At 43.6% G+C, this 20,229-nt stretch overlaps 1 protein-coding gene across 6 annotated transcripts in view; it reads left to right on the plus strand.

Moving 5' to 3' along the window:
• Positions 1–451: 451 nt before the first annotated feature.
• Positions 452–20,229, plus strand: part of ANO8 (anoctamin 8) — a 66,590-nt gene continuing 46,812 nt past the window's right edge. For 3 of the 6 annotated variants that reach the window (XM_087922828.1, XM_087922829.1, XM_087922827.1), the window contains exons 1-2: positions 466–889; positions 13,108–13,218. In XM_087922828.1, the coding sequence (XP_087778954.1) occupies positions 781–889; positions 13,108–13,218 (220 nt within the window). In that variant the 5' untranslated portion in view covers positions 466–780. Of the gene's footprint in view, positions 890–13,107; positions 13,219–20,229 lie in introns of all 6 variants that reach the window. The other 3 variants (XM_026698879.2, XM_026698877.2, XM_087922830.1) reach the window with 2 other exon arrangements.

The following is a 20,229-nucleotide window of genomic DNA, read 5'->3' on the forward strand; positions in this document are numbered from 1 at the left end:
CCTCAGATATGGGAACAGATTGACAAAATATCTTCTTTGTCGTCATTTGCCATTTCATCGCGTTGCTCGCCATCATGGATTTACTGTTTCCATTTTGATTGTGGGCCCTGTCCTAATGTAACCTCCTCTTCCTAAAGGCTGCTTTATTTATTACCGTCATTTGACTGTTCTTTTATTTCAACTTCTGCAAAACCCCCGAAATATCCATTACTAAATACGTTAGTCTGGGCGAAGTGTGTGGACCGCGAGGGGGCAAATTCAATGTATAATTAGGAGAAATTATCTCAGATACTGTGTCCGTGTGCAGCGGAGAACACACAGGGAAAGTATTAACAGTTCTGCCAGGGGATCCCAATTCAACCCCAGGCACGCTATTGACAGATGGCGCTCGGGAGTCGCAGGCCAACCAGATTATTAAACGGCTCTTCGCCGTCTCTTCGCTTTCCCCCCCTCCTTTGTCCCTCCGTCTGCACGCTGGCTCGCTCCGAGGCGCTTTGGGGCGCTGGATGCGTTAGGAGGGGCCATCCGGGGCAGGTGCCGCTCACCTGGGCCGAGCAGGGAAGCCCCCTTTCAGGCGTCCGTCGCTCCAGCCCGGCCCTGATGGCGCGCCGGCTGCCTCTTCAGCCCAGCTCCGGTCCTTCGCTCGCCACCCTCCCGTCCTGGCGGCTGTGAGACCAGCCCCGGCTGCTTTCTTGGTTCGGATGAGCCGCCCGCATCCCGACGCCGCACTGCGATGCTGTTTTCCTGGTGCAGCCCTCAACCTTGAGCTCAAGAGCCACGATGCCAGAGACTGGGGCGGCAGGACCGGCGGCGAGCGTCCAGGAGAACAAGCGAGGCGGAGGCGCGATGGATGGGGAGGCGGCCGCGCCACCTGCCACCGGGGTCCTGGGTGAGTAAGCGCTGCCCCCGGGCGGCTGTCCCGGGCCGTGGGATGGCGATGGCGGCGCGGGCGGAGGACCGTGGATAAAGAAGGGTCGCACCGGCGGCTTTTCCGCAGCCGCCCGTAGATGTTGGCAAGCGCGGACTTTGACGAAGTTGGGGAAGACCGGAGGGCGGCTGCATCCCTTCCCCGGGTGGAAACACCGGCTGCGGGGCGCCGGCTGGGAAGGAGCGCCTGTGTGTGTGTGTGTGTGTGTGTGTGCGGGCGTGGAAGGGGCTGCAGTCGCGCCGCCGCCGCCGCCAGTCTATTGTCTCACAAGCGGGCGTGACTCCCCCGACCCGAGAGCCCACCGGCTTCAGTCGACGGATTGGGGTGGGGTGGGGGCGTGAGGCGTCCTCGAAAGCCTGGTCGGGAGTGGCTGGACACGACGCCCGGCCGCGCAGACACGGGCGCCTCGTGGAATTGTAAGGCGAGCGCCCGGACCTGACCCCTCGCGTCTCCTCCGGAGGTCAGCCGGTCTTCGGGGTGCAGGTGGGAGCGGCCCTATTCCGCCCTTCCAAAATTTCCGTCCCGCCGGCGGAGGCCGAAGGAGACCGGCCCTGCAGGTCCACTGCGGCGGAGGCCATCCGCGCCGTGGCTTTGGATGACGCCGCCATCGGGGGAGGCTGCTTTTCGGCGGGGCCGTAGCGAGAGGACCCTTAAAGGTCGCGAGGCGAGGGAGTCGCAGGGCGCGCGTCGGCTTCTCCCAAACCCTGGCTTTCTAGACGCGCGGGACGTGGGCTGCGGGTGATGGGACTTGTAGTCGAGCGTTCCTGGAGGGCGCCGGTGGGAAGGAGCCTGAAATATTTATTTATTGAGCTGGTGCTGAGAAAACCCAGCCACTGGGGGGTGGAAAGAGCAGGACTAGGTTGGGAAGGAGGCCTCTCCCCTCCCTATGTACCTTTTGGAAACCTCTGGCCAGAGTGAGGTTGTCTTTTTTTCCCCCTCGCTCTTTCCCTTTTGGCCCATTTCGGATAGAAAGAGACTTCAAGAGTTTAGCGTGTGTGCGTGCACACAAATGTATGTGAGAATGGGGTGATATTAGAGCACCTAGAGTTCATATACTGCTTGATATTTTAAAATTTCCCCAAAAGACACTAGGCGTTGGACCTGCAGTCCCAGTGATCTGTTATACATGCAACAGGGTTTATGACCTTGGCCAGTTTTTTTTAAATTTTATTTATTTATTTAAGCAAGTTTTAGATAACAGATATAATTAGGAACATGATTATAAGTACATGAATTGGGTATGAATAAAATGGGATATTAGGACAGGGACGGTAGGCACGTTGGTGCTGTTATGTATACCCCTTACAGACATCTTAGGAATGGGGTTTTGCTTCAGTACAGTTTAGATGCAACTTACACACACACACACACACACACACACACTTATACTTGTCTCCCCCCCCCCAATGTTTTTATATAAGAGTGCTTCTGGGGGGATAAGCGGGATATAAAACTAAGAAATAAAGCAAAAATCATTATTTCTTTCACAGGCCTAATCTTTCTTCAAGGTTAGCAGTGGAAAAACTGTGAAGAACCTGGGGAAAATCTATGGGAAACAGTTTAGGATGTGAATTATCTGTTTGAGATAGGATTCCCAACCCCAACCCCCCAAATATGAATTGAGGATCCCTGGCTTAAAGTATTGGACTTCAGCTCCCACAAACTCTGTAGTCAGTATTGTACTGAACTGAAATCCATAATTAAAGCTAAGCACACTGCTTGGGTTCATAAACTTAAACCATATTTTTAGCCACAATTTATTGCATAAAGCTCACTTGGCTGGTTTCATACAATACATTAAATTATTAAAGACGGTGTGCTAAACCACTAGTAGTTTTAACCTTTATTAGTTGTCTGAGCCACAGTGGATGGATCCTTACAATGTATTAAGCCCTAAGGCAGCTATGGTTGACAAACTGTAATTGTACCTTATGTCTGAAAAACCAAAACCTCACAATTGTGTTATGTTTTAGTGTAATATATATCTAGAATCTACATGTGGCCAAATTACAATAAATTGCTTAAGCATAAGTACATCTGGATATTAGAGAGAAGAAAGTATTTTATCCCTGTCCCATCAGATGAAGGAAATTCTAGCAATACTAAACAGCTATTTCTGAGGACAGAGCCTCAACAGGAGGTGTATTAGTAGCTTTCTCTTGCCCACCTTATTTCTTTTCTGGTAGTTTTTCACCCCACCGAAGTAACAGGCACATGTAGTTAGTTCTATGAGTTAATGAAGGAACTGCAAAACTATTGTCCCTGAATAAAACAGCATAGAATCAAGCAAGGTAAAAAAAGAAGTATGATCTCTTAGGCAGAGATTTTGAACCTGAAGATGGTTGTTTGAACAAAAAAAGATAAGTTGTGTACTCTTGGAGATTAATTGAATCCTCCAAGCCTTTGGATTGATTTGGCCCAGAAATACATCTTATTAATATGTAAATTAATGTCACAAGCTACCTCTATTGGTGCAAATAGGAGAGAGCTCTCATTACCTAGATTCTAGCTATTTAAAAGTAGAAAGTGCTTAATTGGTCAAAAAAAGCGGGGCAGCAGTACTGACACACTATGCTGAGCTTGGTTGGTTTTAACCTTGTGTAACGTTTTAGCAGCTTAGTGTTTGGTCAGAATTCTAGCTTTTTGGTTCAGTTTAAATTCAATAAATAGTGTGAATCCTGAAAATGAGTAAACTCAGGACTCAGATTAAGCATGTCATACGAATCCAGCTATGTTCTGGAGACTTTGCATTGAAGTCTGCTGACATATGTGAGAGTACGTGCACGTGCATATATTTTCACTGTAGTGCCAACCTCAGCCCACACTACAGCTATGCCAAGAAGATTTTGGGCACCCACAATGCCCAGCCTGTTTCTTTCATTGCCTGGAGTCAGCACGCACAATCCTCAAAGACAGAACTCCTTTGTCAAATTCCCAATTCCCATTGGGTTGGCTGAGATGGGGGAATAATTTTTTCAATCTTGTATCATTTCATCCTTTTTCCAGAATTTTCCCAACAAGCGGAGGCTGCAGTTCTGAATCTGATTAATTGAAGTAGTGTAACTTCTTAGTATAGCCTAATAGAAAAACTTGAGCAAACTGTTAGTATGGGGAAGAAGAGACGGACACCCTGAAAATTAGGAAAAGATAAATAGGGGTTTCTATTTTATGCTGCAAATCTTTGTAGCCTTTCTTTACTCCTTATTTTGGAGCATTATGAGGTGGACTACTCTTGCATAGGGAGGTTCCATGTGGGTTAGATATCCTGAGGAAAAGCTGTAAGGGTAAACACTTCAATTAAATGGATCAGACCAAATATGAGGTCCTACTTTTGGTAACGATTAATTTTTTTTTCTCTCCCATCAGTAGTTGGCATTCCAGAATGAAATATAGGATCCATTCTTCACAACTTTAAAAGCAATTCCCTCTAGATATATTGGACAATAATTCCAATTACATATGGGGATGTTGGATTTGTTTTTGAGCACATCTGAAGGGCACCAGATTGGGGAAAATTGGTTTAAAGGATTCCAAAAGGTCTGCCAAGTTAAAATGTATTCAACATACAAAGAACATCTACTCGATCTGTAAACAGGATGTCTTGCATCCTGTTTCCAAAATGACTTGCCAGATGCCTCCAAGAAGCCCATTGGCAAGACATGAAATTTGCCAAACTTCCCTGTGTTATTTTCCTGAAAGGATCTATTAACTGGGAATAGATTTCCTTTGAACAGGGAGTTGCTGTTATTCTACAAGCATCAGCTTTATCTCCAGCATGTCCCAATTGTATACAGTTGATCAGAAACGAGTTTTGCAGCTTTTGCCCTTCCTTGAAATGGAGTCCATATTGGCAGTAATCAAATATGTGTGTCGGACTCTCAGAAGTGAGCACGTACAAAATGACACATCCCTTAGCATCTTAACTCTAAACTGCATAACAATTTCTAAACTGAAATTGTAAAACAAAGAAGAATTTTGTACAGCAGCTGATTGCATGCCACAGACTGAAGAGAGAGGCACCCTAGAGTTCCCAAGAAGTGTAACTATTTAAAGGAGCACATACATTATTTACAACATACTCTGCCATAAGAAGTGATGATAGTTACTATATGTAAGTAGATAAATCCACATTCATAGTCTAGTTTTCAGTCTTTCTGGTCCTGGATTAGGAAGCCTTTTCATCTAATATATGGGGGGGCTGCTCTAGTATTCATACAAACGGATAATATCAATTATTTCAAGGTCTCTAAACAGAACCTCCATATTTAGACATTGTATACCTTTGAATAATAAACCCTAGGAGTTGTGCAAACAATGTGGGGATTGGGTGTGGGGGATACTTTGTTTTTGCTATCTTGGAAGCAAATACAGGTAGTCCTCGACTTACGACTACAGTTGAGTTCCAGATTTCTGTTGCTAAGCAAATCAGTTGTTAAATAAATTTTGCCCCGTTTTACGACCTGTCTTGCAACTGTTGTTAAGAGAATCACTGCAGTTGTTAAGTAAGTAATATGATAGTTAAATGAATCTGGCTTCTCCACTGACTTTGCTTGTCAGATATTCACAAAAGATTATCTCACGGCCAGGGACACTGCAACCATCATAAATATGCGTCAGTTACCAAGCCTCTGAATTTTGATCACGTGACCATGGGGAGGCTGTAACGGCTGTAAGTGTGAAAAACTGTCATGTCACTTCTTCCAGTGCCGTTGTAAGTTTGAACAGTCACTAAAGTGAACTGTTGTAAGTCGAGGACTACCTGTTGTAGTCAACAATGCTCTCAATAGTAGCTAGGTCAGTGATGGCTAACCTTTTTGACACCAAGTGCCCAAAGCGGATGCACACATGCACACCCCCAAAGTGCAGTGCACCCTCTCCCCGTGCATGCACCCTGCTCCCCATGGATGCAACCCCTGTGTGCACCCCGCCCCTTGCACAGGCACATCAGAGACCCAAAGACCAGCTGGCCAGCAGGAGGCGTGCACGCACATCACAGAGTTAACAGATAACAGATAATCAGAGTTGGAAGTGACTTTGTAGGTCATCTAGTCCAACCCCTGCCCAAGCAGGAGACCCTACGCAATTTCTGACAAATGGCAGTCTAATCTCTTCTTGAAAGTCTCAAGTGATGCTGCTCCCACAACTTCTGAGGGCAAGCTGTCCCATTGGTTGATTGTTCTCATTGTCAGAAAGTTTCTCCTTATTTTTAGGTTAAAATCGCTCCTTGTTTAGTTTCCATCCATTATTCCTTATCTGGCCTTTGGGTACTTTAGAAAATAGCTGGACCCCTTCCTCTCTGTGGCAGCCCTTCAAATATTGGAAGACTGCTATCCTGTCTCCCGTGGTCCTTCTCTTCACTAGACTAGCCTTGCCCAGTTCTTGTAACTGTTCTTCATATGTTTTAGTCTCCAGTGCCCTAATCATCCTGGTTGCTCTTCTCTGCACTTTTTCTAGAGTCTCAACATCTTTTTTATAATGTGGTGACCAAAGCTGAATGCAGTACTCTAGGCCTAGTCTAGTTAGGTGGTACCGTTCCATAATTTGTGGATTCCAGTCAAATTGGGACTACAACTCCCATAATTCCAAATTCATGCTGATATTCAGAGAATTGTAATCCAACATACTGAAAGAGCAACAGACTCTGAACATACTCAGAGAGTGGGGAGAATTGAGTTTAGATTTGTTTTTTGACTTCAGGGACTTGTTCTGATGATAGCTACTGTGTAAGACACATTTATTTTAAAGCGTCCATGGACAGAGGCTGTATAACTCTGCATTTGAAATGGTCATGAATACACACAGGAGGTGGCGGAAATAGGCTGATGCCTCTCTCATTTTGTTTTAATTAGTCCTCGACTTATGACCACAATTGAACCCAACATTTGTGTTACTAACCAAGACCTATTTTACAACCTTTCTTGTCACAGTTGCTAAATGAATCACCACAGTTGTTAAAACGATTGTTAAGTGGGATCTAGCTTCCCCAATGATTTTGTCTGTTAGAATGTCACAAAAGTTGATCACACAGCCCTGAGGACACTGCTACTGTCATAAAATGCGTATCCGTTGCCAAGTGTCTGAATTTTGATCATGAGGTCACAGGGATGCTGCAACGGTTTGTATTTGTGAAAAATGGCCCTCGGTCCATTTTTTCAGTGCCGTTGTAACTTTGAACAGTCATTAAACAAAAGGGGGCGTGCATAAACGCACCAACGTGCCTACCGTCCCTGTCCTATTGTTTCTTTTTCTTTTTCTTATATGTATCCATGTATTCATAACTATGTTTTTTTACTAATACCTATTATCTTGTAAACAATTGACAAAAATAAATAAATAAATAAATAAATAAATAGTCCATAATATTTTTCCAACTTTAGAACATTGTTTGGCAGACCTGGGTATAAATACAAAAAAAAAAAAAGGTGTTAAGTTAAGGACTACCTGTATGGACTTGCTCTGGCTTTTCAGTGTAGCCATCATGGTAACCCTGATATGGCTAATCAGGCATGAAAGGCCAGGCTGGTTGTAGTGGATCAGGTAGTGGAGTAGGAACCACAGTTTGTAGTTTTCTCTTAGTCACAGAAACCCAGGGGTGGGCTGCTGGGGGTTTGCAGGGGTTTGGGAGATCCTCTAGCTAAGATTCTGCACAGTTCGGAGAACCCTCAAATCCCACTCCTGGCTGGCCCCGCCCACCCCTCCCCTCCCAAGAGTCCCCACGTGGCCCGTTTTGGATGCAGGTAAGTGCATGCGGAGGCTCAGGGAAGGTGAAAAACAGGCCTCCCAGAAGTTTGGAAAGGCCGGAAATGGGCCCATTTCTGGCTTCCAGAGAGCCTCCCGAGCCTGGGAGGCTGTTTTTGCTCTCCCGGAGGCTCAAGGAAAGCCACCAGAGCCCGGGGAGGGCAAAAATGCCCCCCCCGGGCCATGGTGCAGGAGGCCGACTCGGCCACACCCACCATGGCCATGCCCACCCAGCAACCAGGCAGAGAACCCTCTGCTAAAAAATTTTTGAAACCCACCCCTGCAGAGACCCCTGGACAATTTTTAGCCAGTCGCTCTTTTTCCACTTTACACATCCTGGAAGAAGTTAATAGCAAACCACTTTGCAATTTTGCCAAGAAAACTGCATGGATTTGTCCAAAAGGCACCAGAAAATTAAAGGATGGGTTCTCTTCCCCCTACCCCCCTCAGTTTTAGCCCAACAGCGAAACTTTTATTTCTCAGGAAAAGGACTAGATAAAACAATTGCAAAATAGCAGGGTGTGATTCATACTCCAGGGAACCCTTGGGCCCTTTCTCTCAATTAACTACCTGCTGAAGGAGATGAGTCCTGCTTGTCTTGACATATTTGTTTCCAGATGTGCTAATCTTTGTAGCCCGTTGGCTTTGGGCCAGGTTCTGCCTTCACATCCATTTTCTGCTGCTGCCTGTTCCAGTCTAGCTGGATTTTTGCCACACAAGCTTCTAGTCCTCATTGCCACATTTAGAAACAATAAGCTAACATTTCTTGCGCAGAAACATTTCTGAAGATAATGATTAAAGGAGTAATCATTATAGCCAGCTCTTCTCCAAAGGGATCCAGTGGCATGTATAGTTCTTCCTTCCCAGGAGAACTTTCTGACTGGGTTCCCTGTCACAATATGCCAGAGGTGAAATAATGGGAGAATTGGGGGCTGCAGTGCATCCCCATCTTAGGGATGTTGTGATGTTACTGGAAAACTTATTTATTTAAATCAAATTTATATGGTTACCCATCTTACAAAAAGTAACTCTGGGTAGCAAACAGCAAAACAGTAAACACACTTACATTTTTAGATTTAAATTTTTAAAAAATTTAAGAAACATATTTGTAAAATATCTAAAAAGCTATAGTTCTTTAGAGCTTATCTTCCTTTGGTGTTACAGATACAGATACAGAATAACAACTCCCAGAGTTGAAGTCCACAAGTCTTAAAATTGCCAAGGTTGGAGACCACTGATCTAGTCCAACCCCCTCCCCCCAAAAGCAGGAGACCCTACACCATTTCTGATAGATGGTAGTCCAGTTTCTTCTTGAAAGCTTCCAGTGATGAAGCTCCCACAACTTCCGAGGGCAAGCTGTTCCATTAGTTGATTGTTCTCACTGTCAGAAAAGTTCTCCTTATTGCCAGGTTGAATCTCTCCCTGATCAGTTTCCACGCATTATTCTTGCCTGGCCTTCAGGTGCTTTAGAAAATTAAATAGTGTTTGTTTCAATGGTTAAATGTTTCAATGGTTAAATCAAGACTACAATATGTTTCTCTGTCTAGATTTACATGTCAAGCCCATGGGCTTAGGAAACTACACGTGACATTCATGCATGCAAGAAGTTCGTCATTGGCCTCTATTCTCTCTAACCTTTTAGCTTTGCAGCCTATGCAAATGTGCCACAATTGGCACGTTTTACTTGTACAGATGGGCAGTTACGGAAATCAAATAAGTAAATAAATTAAATGGTGGCTTTTTGGTTATAGCTAGCCACAAATATTTCTGCACTGGTATGCATGGATCCTGAAGCCACCGCTGCCATCACTTATAGGCCACGTTGCAAATTCTGGGAACTGAAATTTCTTCACATCTCACTGGGGAAGGTTTTGTTTCCCGCACAGTATTTCTGACGCAAGGCAAGCCAAATTCTGGTTTTTGCTTCTTTTGCCAATTTTGGAACCTTTAATAGCTTATTAGTGGACAGCAGGCAGAAACTGTAGATCAGTGGACTCGATATATGCTGAGAACAACCAAAACTACTGGGAAATCCATCATTGAGTTGGTTGCCATAGAAATGTCTAGTTTCAACATTCCCACCGCCTCCCTCTCCCCATTTCTCCATCTTTTCAGCAGAGATTTCCCAATAGTAAGTATACGTAAGAAGTATGTGTTATTGGTGACATCTGGCTAGGTCTATCTTGCAACGGATAAAAGGGATCCTTTTGTGCAAACTGGTGTGTGCATGTGTGCGTGGTTTATGTGTAAATCAAGATGAACCAGAGAGAGAAAAACAGGAGTCCCTTGAAGAGGTGGGAGCTTGAATGAAGAGGTGCTGGTTTATAGGTCTGATACAACCTTCAGCAAGAATTGACTTGCACTGCAAGAAGAATGCATTAAACAAAGAATAAAGAGCACTTTATTCTTCTTGGTGGTGCAAGAGGAGGTAAATCGCTGTTATGTATTATGTATTATTAAATTATTCTGGCTTTTATATGTATTTTCCTAAGAACACCTTTGTCCTTTTTTTTGGAACGGCAGAGCAATGGACTTCCAATTATGATAGACTTCTGGGCCTGCAACTGTAAATAAAGCCCAGCTTGAGGTGGAAAATACTTCCCCTGTTGAATTTTTGCCTGTGTGGCTGTTGAATGTATAGGCACAACACTTTTTTTGGGCAGAGGACAGGATTGGCAGCCCTATGAAGAAGGAGCTAAACTTAACCAGGGCACAGTTTGGGGTTATGAAAGAGGGAAGGCAGACTGTGTAATCCATGTGTGTCCAACCTTTTGGCTTGCCTGAGCCACTTTTAGTGAAAAGGGATTGCCATAGGCTGCATATAAACTAGATAATACAGCTAATGTATACAAATAAATTTTATTTGCTGTTTAATATTTTTCATTATAACATTGTGGGGGCCGTATTATTCTAGCTGCCCAGGGCCACATGTGCAGGTTAGACATGCCTGATCTAAATTGTTTTCCACCAAGGTTCCTGCCCTCTTAGTAAGTCAGGCACTTACTTAGCCTGACTCCTGCACTGAACTGTTTCTGCTCCTATGTCACAAAAGTGTTTATAGATCCTTTCCAGCAAAGGGAGAAATGGAGATTTCCCATCGGAGTCCAACTTCTCCTCTCAAAACATGCCCTAATGCTCGGGTTTCCATGAGGTCACCAGTGGCCCCAAGTCCTTCTTGATATGCATTCAGAAAAATAAGCAATGTGATGAATAGAAATGCATTTTTACTGATATGGTTGCATAGGTTTGTCTGAACAACTTATCAGTAGATTTGGATTGTTCATTCAGAATTTAATGTTCTACTGTTTAATGTTGAAGGATTTTCTGTCACAGTAAGAACAGAGATTCTGGCTTGTTCATTAACAGTTTTCAATTGTGGCTATGTGGGCATCACAGAGAAGCTGCCTTCTGTAGCCCTGTGTCTTCAGATTTTCTTGCCTGCCATACCCCATGATCCTGAGCTGGGATGAGCATTCTTGCAGTAGCAGGACATAATTGTACAGGTAGTCCTCGACTTACAATCATTTGTTTAGTGACTGTTTGAAATTATAACGGCACTGAAAAAAAGCGACTTGCAAGCGTTTCTCACACTTATGATCCTTCCAGCATCCCGATGGCTACTTGATCAAAATTTGGACGCTTGGCAACTGACTCATATTTATGACGGTTGCAGTGTCCCAGGGTCACATGATCACCTTTTGCAACCTTCTGACAAGCAGTCAATGGGGAAGCCAGATTCGCTCAACAATTGTGTTTCTAACTTAACAATTGCAGTGATTCAATTAAGAACTGGGGCAAGAAAGTTTGTAAAATAGGGCAAAACTCACTTAGCAATTCTCTCGAATAGCAACATAAATTTTGGGCCCAATTGTGATCGTAAGTTGAAGACTACCAGTAGCCTAACCTAATGAGAGGGTGGGAAAAGATATTTCATTGGGAAAGGATTTTTCATTGGAAAAAATCTTTCGCCGTTACCTCCTTTTGCACTGGTTGTTCTGAAACACTGTCTCTGAACATGAAAAGCTCTGATGGCTTTCTAAGGTAGAGAAGCAATAGATAGCCCTAATATCAGCTCTGCTGGATCAGAGGAGGGGCCTGCTCTTAATCCAGCATCCCACTCCAATCTCTGAATGTGACAGAACCTGCATCTGGAGGAGGAGTCGGTGGGAGAGGTTTGCGGGAGTGGGCTTCAATTTTTTTAGCAAGGGGCTCTCTGCCCTAATGACTGACTGGATGGGTGTGGCTGGGTGGTCATGTGACTGGGTGGATGTGGCCAACCCGACATTGCTTCTTGGCCTTAATTACCTAAAAAAAAGATATATACCAAAAAGTTGTGTATTATTTCATGCATTTCATACTTAAATAAAAGACTGAGTGAAACCAGGCTTAATAGCAGTGACTGTGACAGGGATCTTGGAGTCTTAGTGGAGTTCCTGGTGAATTATTCTTATTGTTTGGGGATTAATCCTCTTGGAGGCTAGTGGCTATATTATCTGATTTTTTTCAATGGCTCTCCCTCCCAAGCGCTGAGTGGATTGTTCATCTAGCTTGCAACACTTTTACGAGGAGTAAAATGCCCAGAAGTTCAATTAAGCCTATTAAGAGCTTTCCCTTGCTGCTTATCTTCCTGAGGTTCTTGGGGGCCCTCCAAGCCTTGCAGAGTCTTAGCTAGGGGCTCTCGCGAGCCCCCAGTAGCCCATCCCTGGAGGTTTGACAACCCAGAGCTTCCCCAAAGACAGGCCAGCATTCGGAGATTGTGCAGCCCTAAACTGGATGGGGGAAAGGGGAAGAGGTTCAGGGTAAACGCATCTGAGAATCTCTAATGATATATATCTAGTACAGGAGTATCAAACTCTATTTCATTGAGAGCCGCAATCAGGGTTGTGTTTGACCTCGTGGGGGCGGGCTGGGGGGACGCATCAATGTCACTTGTGTCGGGGGAATCTGTGGTGGCCTGGGCGGGGCTGGGGGAGAATCCATTGTCCTCCCAGGCTCTGTTTTTGTTCGTGATGACCTCCAGCCAGCGAAAACGGACCTGGGAGGACCACATGCGCCGCTCCCAAGCTCCCTTTCTCTGGCAGGCACCATGGGCCAGTCCTTTACTGTTTCCCGGGTGGCCTCATGGGCCAGATCTAAGGACCTTGTAGGCCAGATCTGGCCTGCGGGCCTTGAGTTTGACAACCCTAATGTTACAGGTATAGCTTGGCAAGATTCTGTTCACTAAGTATCAGCAAGTCAAGGGCTGAACTTGATTAGGTTTTGCTGCGTCTTCTCTGGACTTAGGCCTGACATTTCTGCAAATCAGAGGAGAGGCAAGGCGGGTCCCTCACAGGAGAGAAAAGAGGGCATCCAAGTTTCTTTTCAGTGCATCTCAGCTCAATTAAAAGATGCTGGTTCCAAAAGCACTCAGTGATTCACCATCTGTACTTCTCTCTTCACAGACAAGCTGTTTGGGAAACGTCTGCTGCAGGCTGGGCGTTACATCATGTCCAATAAATCGTGGATGAAAACGGTCCCCACAGAAAACTGCGATGTGCTGATGACTCTGGCAGGTGTGTAAGGTCAGAGTGGTGGTTGCCGTTGATTCTCTCCAAATGCAATTAGAATTGTGCTTTTAATTTTCCCCTCTCTGCCGTTTCCCCTAAATAACATTCTGAATCAGTTTAGTCTTGATTGCTGAAATACAGTAGCTGGAGGTAATCTTGTAGGATGTGGTGGCTTCCAGGTGTTAGGTCTTCTATTCTCAGAATTCACAGTAACCAGATTAGAATTGGATTCAGATGATCAAGTGCAGACCCATTGTTAGAGCTGTGTTGACCTATTGCTTTTATATTTTTTTTCTCTGACTGCTGTGGGTTTTATGCTTTTCTTTGTATTTTTTTAAAAAACATGGTTAGTTATCCAGAGCCATGCATTTTGATAAGTTTCATAAACAAATGCACCAAAGTGGTTGCTTTGGGCTTCATAGGTTGAATGGATCCATCCAATTTCAGGTCATTGATAAAACCATACTTTAAAAATCCATAACTTGATGAACCATTCAATGGACAAAGTTTGTGCAATATGGCTGGTTGAAACTTACCCTACTCCTGAGGTAATGATTTATCTACGGCTCTGTCAGCTGACAAAACTGACACAACTAAACCCCAATTTACCTTGGCTTGACCATCCTTGCTTGCTGTTGCTTCCTCCAAAGTTTACAGCTTTAAAAAAGGTACAATGTGCCTATCTGAGAATAGACATCTGTTATATGGGAGGGAGTGCATCAGTCAAAATACTAATTCAATTTATTCAGTGTATCTCATTACCAGCATTTGTTTTGAATGAAAGTAACAAAGTAGATAAGTGAGACATCAAAACTAAATGATTCAGCAAAAACAAAATAAATAAATATAAATAAATATTTATCCTTGGATTAACTCCTGGTGACAGCCTCTATGTAATTTTCCCTCCCTTCTTGTGAAGAATGATGGAGATGGCAAACTTTGAACGGGTGAAATTGCTCTGTTTTTAAAACAACATTTCCCAGGATGAGAACCTGCAAAGGCAGTGCAGATTGACCTAGCCACAAATGCCCAAAGTGACTAAAACCTCAGAAAATTGCCAAATATCACGTTGTGTTCTTATGGAAAATATTGCAAGATGTCAGTTGGAACATCAACACCTTTGGAGACTTAGTGTTCACACATGAATTTAGCTCTTTTAAAAACCTATTATTATTAAAAATAATTTTCAAGTTATATAGGAAGAAAGTTCCAAGTGTCATAATGCTGAGAGGTATCACATAGCTCGAACCTAACTTGCATTTCTGTTACAACGCAATGATCCACGTGCCGATGGAGAATTCTTCCAAAAGAATTTAAGATCAGCTAATGATTTCAGTTAGGATTCAGAGATCAAATTAAAGAAAAATATGTTAAGCCCAGGAATGTTTTGGTCAACCCTAAAATAGAGTTTATACACTTCCCCATACGTTTGCTTGTCCCTCCCCAATAATTATTTTTCTACATATTTCCAAATACAAGTGTAGCAAACTTCCTTATATGGAGAATCTTCGACTTGAGACTCTAATTGAGCCCAGAATTATGGTTGTAAGTTGTGCTAGTTGTTAAGGAGGTCACCATATTACTATGGCCAATTATATGATTTTTTTTGTGTGTGTGATGTTCAGGAAGCAAAATCCATTATCCACAATGGGCGTTTTTGTCAGAAATCCGAAGTAAACGCCAGTTTCTGACGAAACAAGTAAATTGTGAAGTGACAACAGGACACCACAGACATCCATACATGTGGGCCAGTTGTTGAGCACCCAAAATGCAATAATGTAACCACGATGTGTGTGTGTGTGTGTGTGTGTGTGTGTCCCCTTGATAACTTTGAATCTGGGGAAGCCTGGGGAAGTCTGTTGTAACTTTGAACCCTTCCTAAGCAACTAGTTGTAAGTTGAGGCTATTTTTACTAGTGCTTCTAGATATGTCGGACTACAATTGCCATTGCCTTTGATCAACATGGCTAGAAAGTGATGGGAGTTATAGTTCAACATATGTGAGTAGCCCAACTTAATCATTAGCATTTGCAAATTGCAGTTTAATTAATTTCCCTATTCTATCTAAAAACTGCATTTCTCAAACACCCAGTTTTTATTTTTCCCATCTGAAACTGGATATTTCAGTTCAGAGGAGACAACTGGGGGTGGGGAATGCCTAACCACAGTTATCTCAGGTCTGTAAACTCATTCCTAAGGGAGGACTAGAACTCCCAGTTACCTGGTTTCTAGGTCAACACCTTAATCACTATTCCAAAATTGACTTTCAGTTGGGTGATGAATAGAACTAAACCAGTGTGGTTTAGAAACTAATTTAGGGATTACCAATATGTGTGAACCAGACACTTAGATTAATTCAAGGAAGCATGGATAAAGCAGACCATGACCTAGCATGACAGGTGAGCTCAGCCAGGGCGTCAGAAGTTGGGGGTTTTTTTGTTTTTATTTTGTTTTGCCTTCTTGTATTAGCAGAAGGAATAAAACTGAATATGTGCTTGAAAGGAGATACCAACACAGGACAAATGCCAAACCGTAATAGAATATGGAGGTGCAGGAAAGGTGGGGGAAGGAACACTTCTGCACTTAAGCTTTTGAATCACTGCCAGTGAGGAGGCATTCACAAACAGATATCACTTGGGAGAAAGAAGCTTGCATCACCCAAGGCATTCAAAAACATAGCTAAAAACTAATTGCATTGTGCAGCTCTTCAGCCACCATTGCAAAGGATGATCTGTTATAACATTTAAGGATGATCTGTAGGAGTAATGATTCACCCACAAGTCCAGAAGAACCCCAAAGTTCTCATAACATAAATTAATGTCAGGCCCCCAAAACCAAGAAAGACATGTGGTGATTCTTCCAAGCAACTTGGAAGCCAATCCAATTGGTTGGCTGTACATGAGGGACTCAGAATCAGAATAGAGCTGAAAGGGACCCTGGAGATCTTCTGGTCCAACCCTTTTCAAGCAGGAGACATTACAAAATTTGAGATAAGAGGCTGTCCAGTGTCTCCTTAAAAACCTCCAGTGTTGGAGCACCCACAATTAGCCATTCCACTGGTTAATTGGTAATTGTTCCACTGGTTAATTGTTCTCACTGTTAGGAAGTCTCTCCTTAATTCCAGGTTGCTTCTTTCCTTGATTAGTTTCCATCCATTGTTTCTGGTCCTGCTTTCCGGTGTTTTGGAAAATAAATTCTCTCCTTGATTAGTTTCCATCCATTGTTTCTTGTCTTGCCTTCTGGTGCTTTGGAAAATAAATTGACCTCCTCTTCTTTGTGGCAACCTCTCAAATATTGGAACACTGCTATCATGTCACTCCTAATCCTCCTTTTCTCTAAACTAGCCATTCCCAATTCCTACAATTGTTCTTCATATGTCTTAGTCTCCAAAGCCTCAACCTCTGTTTTGTAATGTGGTGGCCAAAACCGGATACGCTTTTCCAAGTATGGTCTTACTAAGGTTTTATAAAGTGGTATTAATTCTCATAGTAATTTTTTTTATTGTTCCACATCTATAGACAGAATTGTGGCAACTAAGTACTCTACTAGCTGCATCTGGCATATACTCTGAGCTATTAGGAAGGGGCTGTCTCCACTCTCTTTTTCTCATACTAAATATTTGGAATGAGCTGCCTCTTATTCCTCTGGAATGCACTCCTGGGAATGTAGCCTACTTCATCCCGTCACAATCAATGCTCCTATTTGATAGTTTTATTCAGGCAAGGGCTTCATCATCCACTTTGCAAGCTTTGACCTATGTCTTCAACACTGCACGGCCTCCAATCCTTCTAGCAGTTAATTTGCTAATGGGAAAATTGATGCATCTTCCCTGTTTGATATTAATGCATCTTCCCTGTTTGATATTAATGCATATGTATGAACATTAAGGCATCTTGCAGTAGGCATACTGTTTTACATAAGTTTTGCTGCAGATGCATATTTCAGTCACAGCAATAACCTACTGAAAGTCAGTGGTTTGCTAATGTGTCCTTAACTTAAAAACTGATGGCACTTGGTTTTTCAATCGACAGAATAAAGAATGCACCACCTAGCAAATAGAGATGCAATTCAACAAATTATGATGGAGGAACACAATATAGTCAGTGAAAAAAGAATAAGGGTGTAATTACAGTAGCATTTCCTTCTAGAAATGTGGATATAACATGGGCTAACCCCTAACCTTAATTCTATTTAAGGAAAATACCAAGCAGGGATGAGTCTGTGTGACATTTGTTGTACTCGGTGGCTCGATTCCCATGAGCGAATAAACCACGGAGAGACAAGAAAGGAGCCTCCCCCGATTGCCTACCAGCATTCAGGCACCCCGCGGGTAAAGATAACTCCGCCTGAAAAAATTCCTTTCACAGAGGCAGCCAGCCACCTTGGTGATCCCTGGCTAATGCATGCCATACGCTAAATAAATAAATACATACATACATACATACATACATACATACATACATACATACGAACAAAAGTTGTGTGGGTAGCTCTTGTGTATCTTAGTTGCAAGATTTTAGCTGAAGATCAGGATAAATTCTTGGTCCAAGTAGTTCATTATTGGAATGAATTATCTAGACCTAGAGCAATAGTGATGGATTTGAAGTTCTTCCAATAGAGCTGAATTGCAACTCCCCAGCATTGATAAAGGAGAATATTTGTAGCTGACTGTAGAAATGATTAGATTAGATTACTGGCAGATTAGATTAGATTAGATTAGATTAGATTAGATTAGATTAATAGAGTTGGAAGACACCTTGTAGGTCATCTAATCCAACCCCCCACCCAAGCAGGAGACCCTTCACCATTTCTGTCAGTCCAGTCTCTTTTTGAAAGCCTCCAGTGATGAAGCTCCCACAATTTTCGAAGGCAACTTCTATTGATTGTTCTCACTATCAGAAAATTTCTCCTTAGTTTCAGGTCCTCGATCAGTTTCCAGTGATTATTCCTTGTCTGGCCTTCAGGTGCCTTGGAAAATAGCTTGATTCCCCCTCTCTGTGGCAGCCCCTCAGATACTGGAAGACTGCTATCATGTCTCCCCTGGTCCTTCTCTTCACTAGACTCGCCAGGCCCAGTTCCTGTTAACCGTTCTTCATATGGAATGTGAGGCCCCTGGTGCTCTCTGAGCTTTGTTGTTTTCTTGTAGACCTTTCATTACCCAAACTAGGCAACATCATCAGAGCACTGTTGATTGCATCTAGTTTGGGTAATGAAATGTCTGCAAGAAAATAACCGCTCTCAGAGAGCACCAAAGACCTCTCAACTCCAAGCATCTTTCACTTTATCCATGGTAGTGGATTCATCTGGACCTAGAGAGAATTCCTCATTCATTCACTCAGAGAGGATTTCCTATTTATCGACCAAATTTATATGGCCACCCATCTCACACAAAGTGAGTCTGGGCAGCATACACTTGCAATAAAACCAACAATTACAGGTAGTCCTTGGCTTATGATCTCAGTTGGGACCAAAACTGTTGCTGAGCAAAGTGGCTGTTAAGTGACTCCTGCCTCATTTTATTTATTTATTTATTTAATTTATATTGCCGCCTATTTGCCCATGGCGACTTGAGGCGGCTTACACAATGTAAAACCATATTTAAAACAAAATAATAATAAAAAAACAAAACTAACAAAAAGAATCAAATAAATTAATAAAGTACAATAGAACAAAATCTGGGAAAAATAAAATAAAAAAATCACCCCACAACTTCCACCCACCTCCCGCCCCGACGACAGCAGATCACACTAGCCATTTGATGGCCTCCATCCCTCTCTGGGTTCCCCAGGCCCACTGGCAAAACCAGGTCTTCAGTACCTTCCGGAAGAGTTCTAGAGTGGGGGCCATTCTAATCTCTGGGGGAATGATATTCCAGAGAGAGAGAGCCACCACGGAGAAGGCCCTTCTTCTGGGTCCCACCTGGGTCCCACCAGGTGTGTATCCCTCAGGGATGGGACCCACAGCGTTCCCTGCCACCTCACTCTAATGGGTAAGGTAGATGTGACCGGCAAGAGATGGTCCCTCAGGTAACCTGGACCCAAGCCATGAAGGGCTTTTAAAGGTGACAACCAGCACCTTGAATTGCACCCGGAAGCAAATCGGCAACCAATGCAGCTCCTGCAGGAGAGGTGACACATGTGCACACCAGGGTCTGCACAAAACCACGCGGGCCATTGTATTTTGCACCAACTGGAGCTTCCGGATGCTCTTCAAGGGCAGCCCCATGTAGAGCGCGTTGCAATAATCAAGACGGGTAGCGACTAAGGCATGAGTGACTGTGAGTAGGGACTGCTGGTCCAGGAAAGGGCATAACTGATGCACAACCCGCAGTTGCGCAAAGGCCTCCTGGCTATGACCGCCACCACGACCGCCACAAGATCTTATGATCTTTTTGCAACAAGCAATTTTAACTGCGGTTGTTAAGTGAATCATGCAATCGTTAAGTGTATCTGGCTTCCCCTGTTGACTTTGATTGGCAGAAACTTTCTGGTAGGGTCGCAAATGGCAATCACACAACTCCAGGATGCTGCAACAGTTGTAAATACATGTCAGTAACCCAATTTTGATAAGATGACCCTAGGGATGCTGCAATGGTTGTAAGTGTGAGGGTTGGTTGTAAATCACTTTTTTCAGTATTGTTCTCACGGTTCCAAGCAATACATCCATAGCAAACAGAACTCCAAGGCAAGCAGATTCCTCAAAGAACAGGTTTATTGGATATATCGTATTGGCACAGACTGGTAAAAACAGACTCTAAAGATTCCCATGGTTTTCACCTAATTAAAAGTAAAGTTTTCCCCCCTTTCCCAAATAGTCACATGGTCCAATCAAGGTGCTGTCCAGTTGCTTGGAAACTTCACTCCTCTCTTCAACCACCTGTGGGAATGTCTTTGGTTCTCAGGGGAAACCATTTTGTTTTGGCTACAAAACCCCAGCTATCTCTATTCCTCCTGCCTATCCCTCAGCACCATTGTGGTAACACTGAAGCCTCAAGATGGCCTCAGACAGTTGTTCTAAG

The sequence above is a fragment of the Pseudonaja textilis genome, chromosome 1, assembly GCF_049901715.1.
Source record: "Pseudonaja textilis isolate UNSWEBS1 chromosome 1, rPseTex1.2, whole genome shotgun sequence".
Taxonomy (NCBI): domain Eukaryota; kingdom Metazoa; phylum Chordata; class Lepidosauria; order Squamata; family Elapidae; genus Pseudonaja; species Pseudonaja textilis.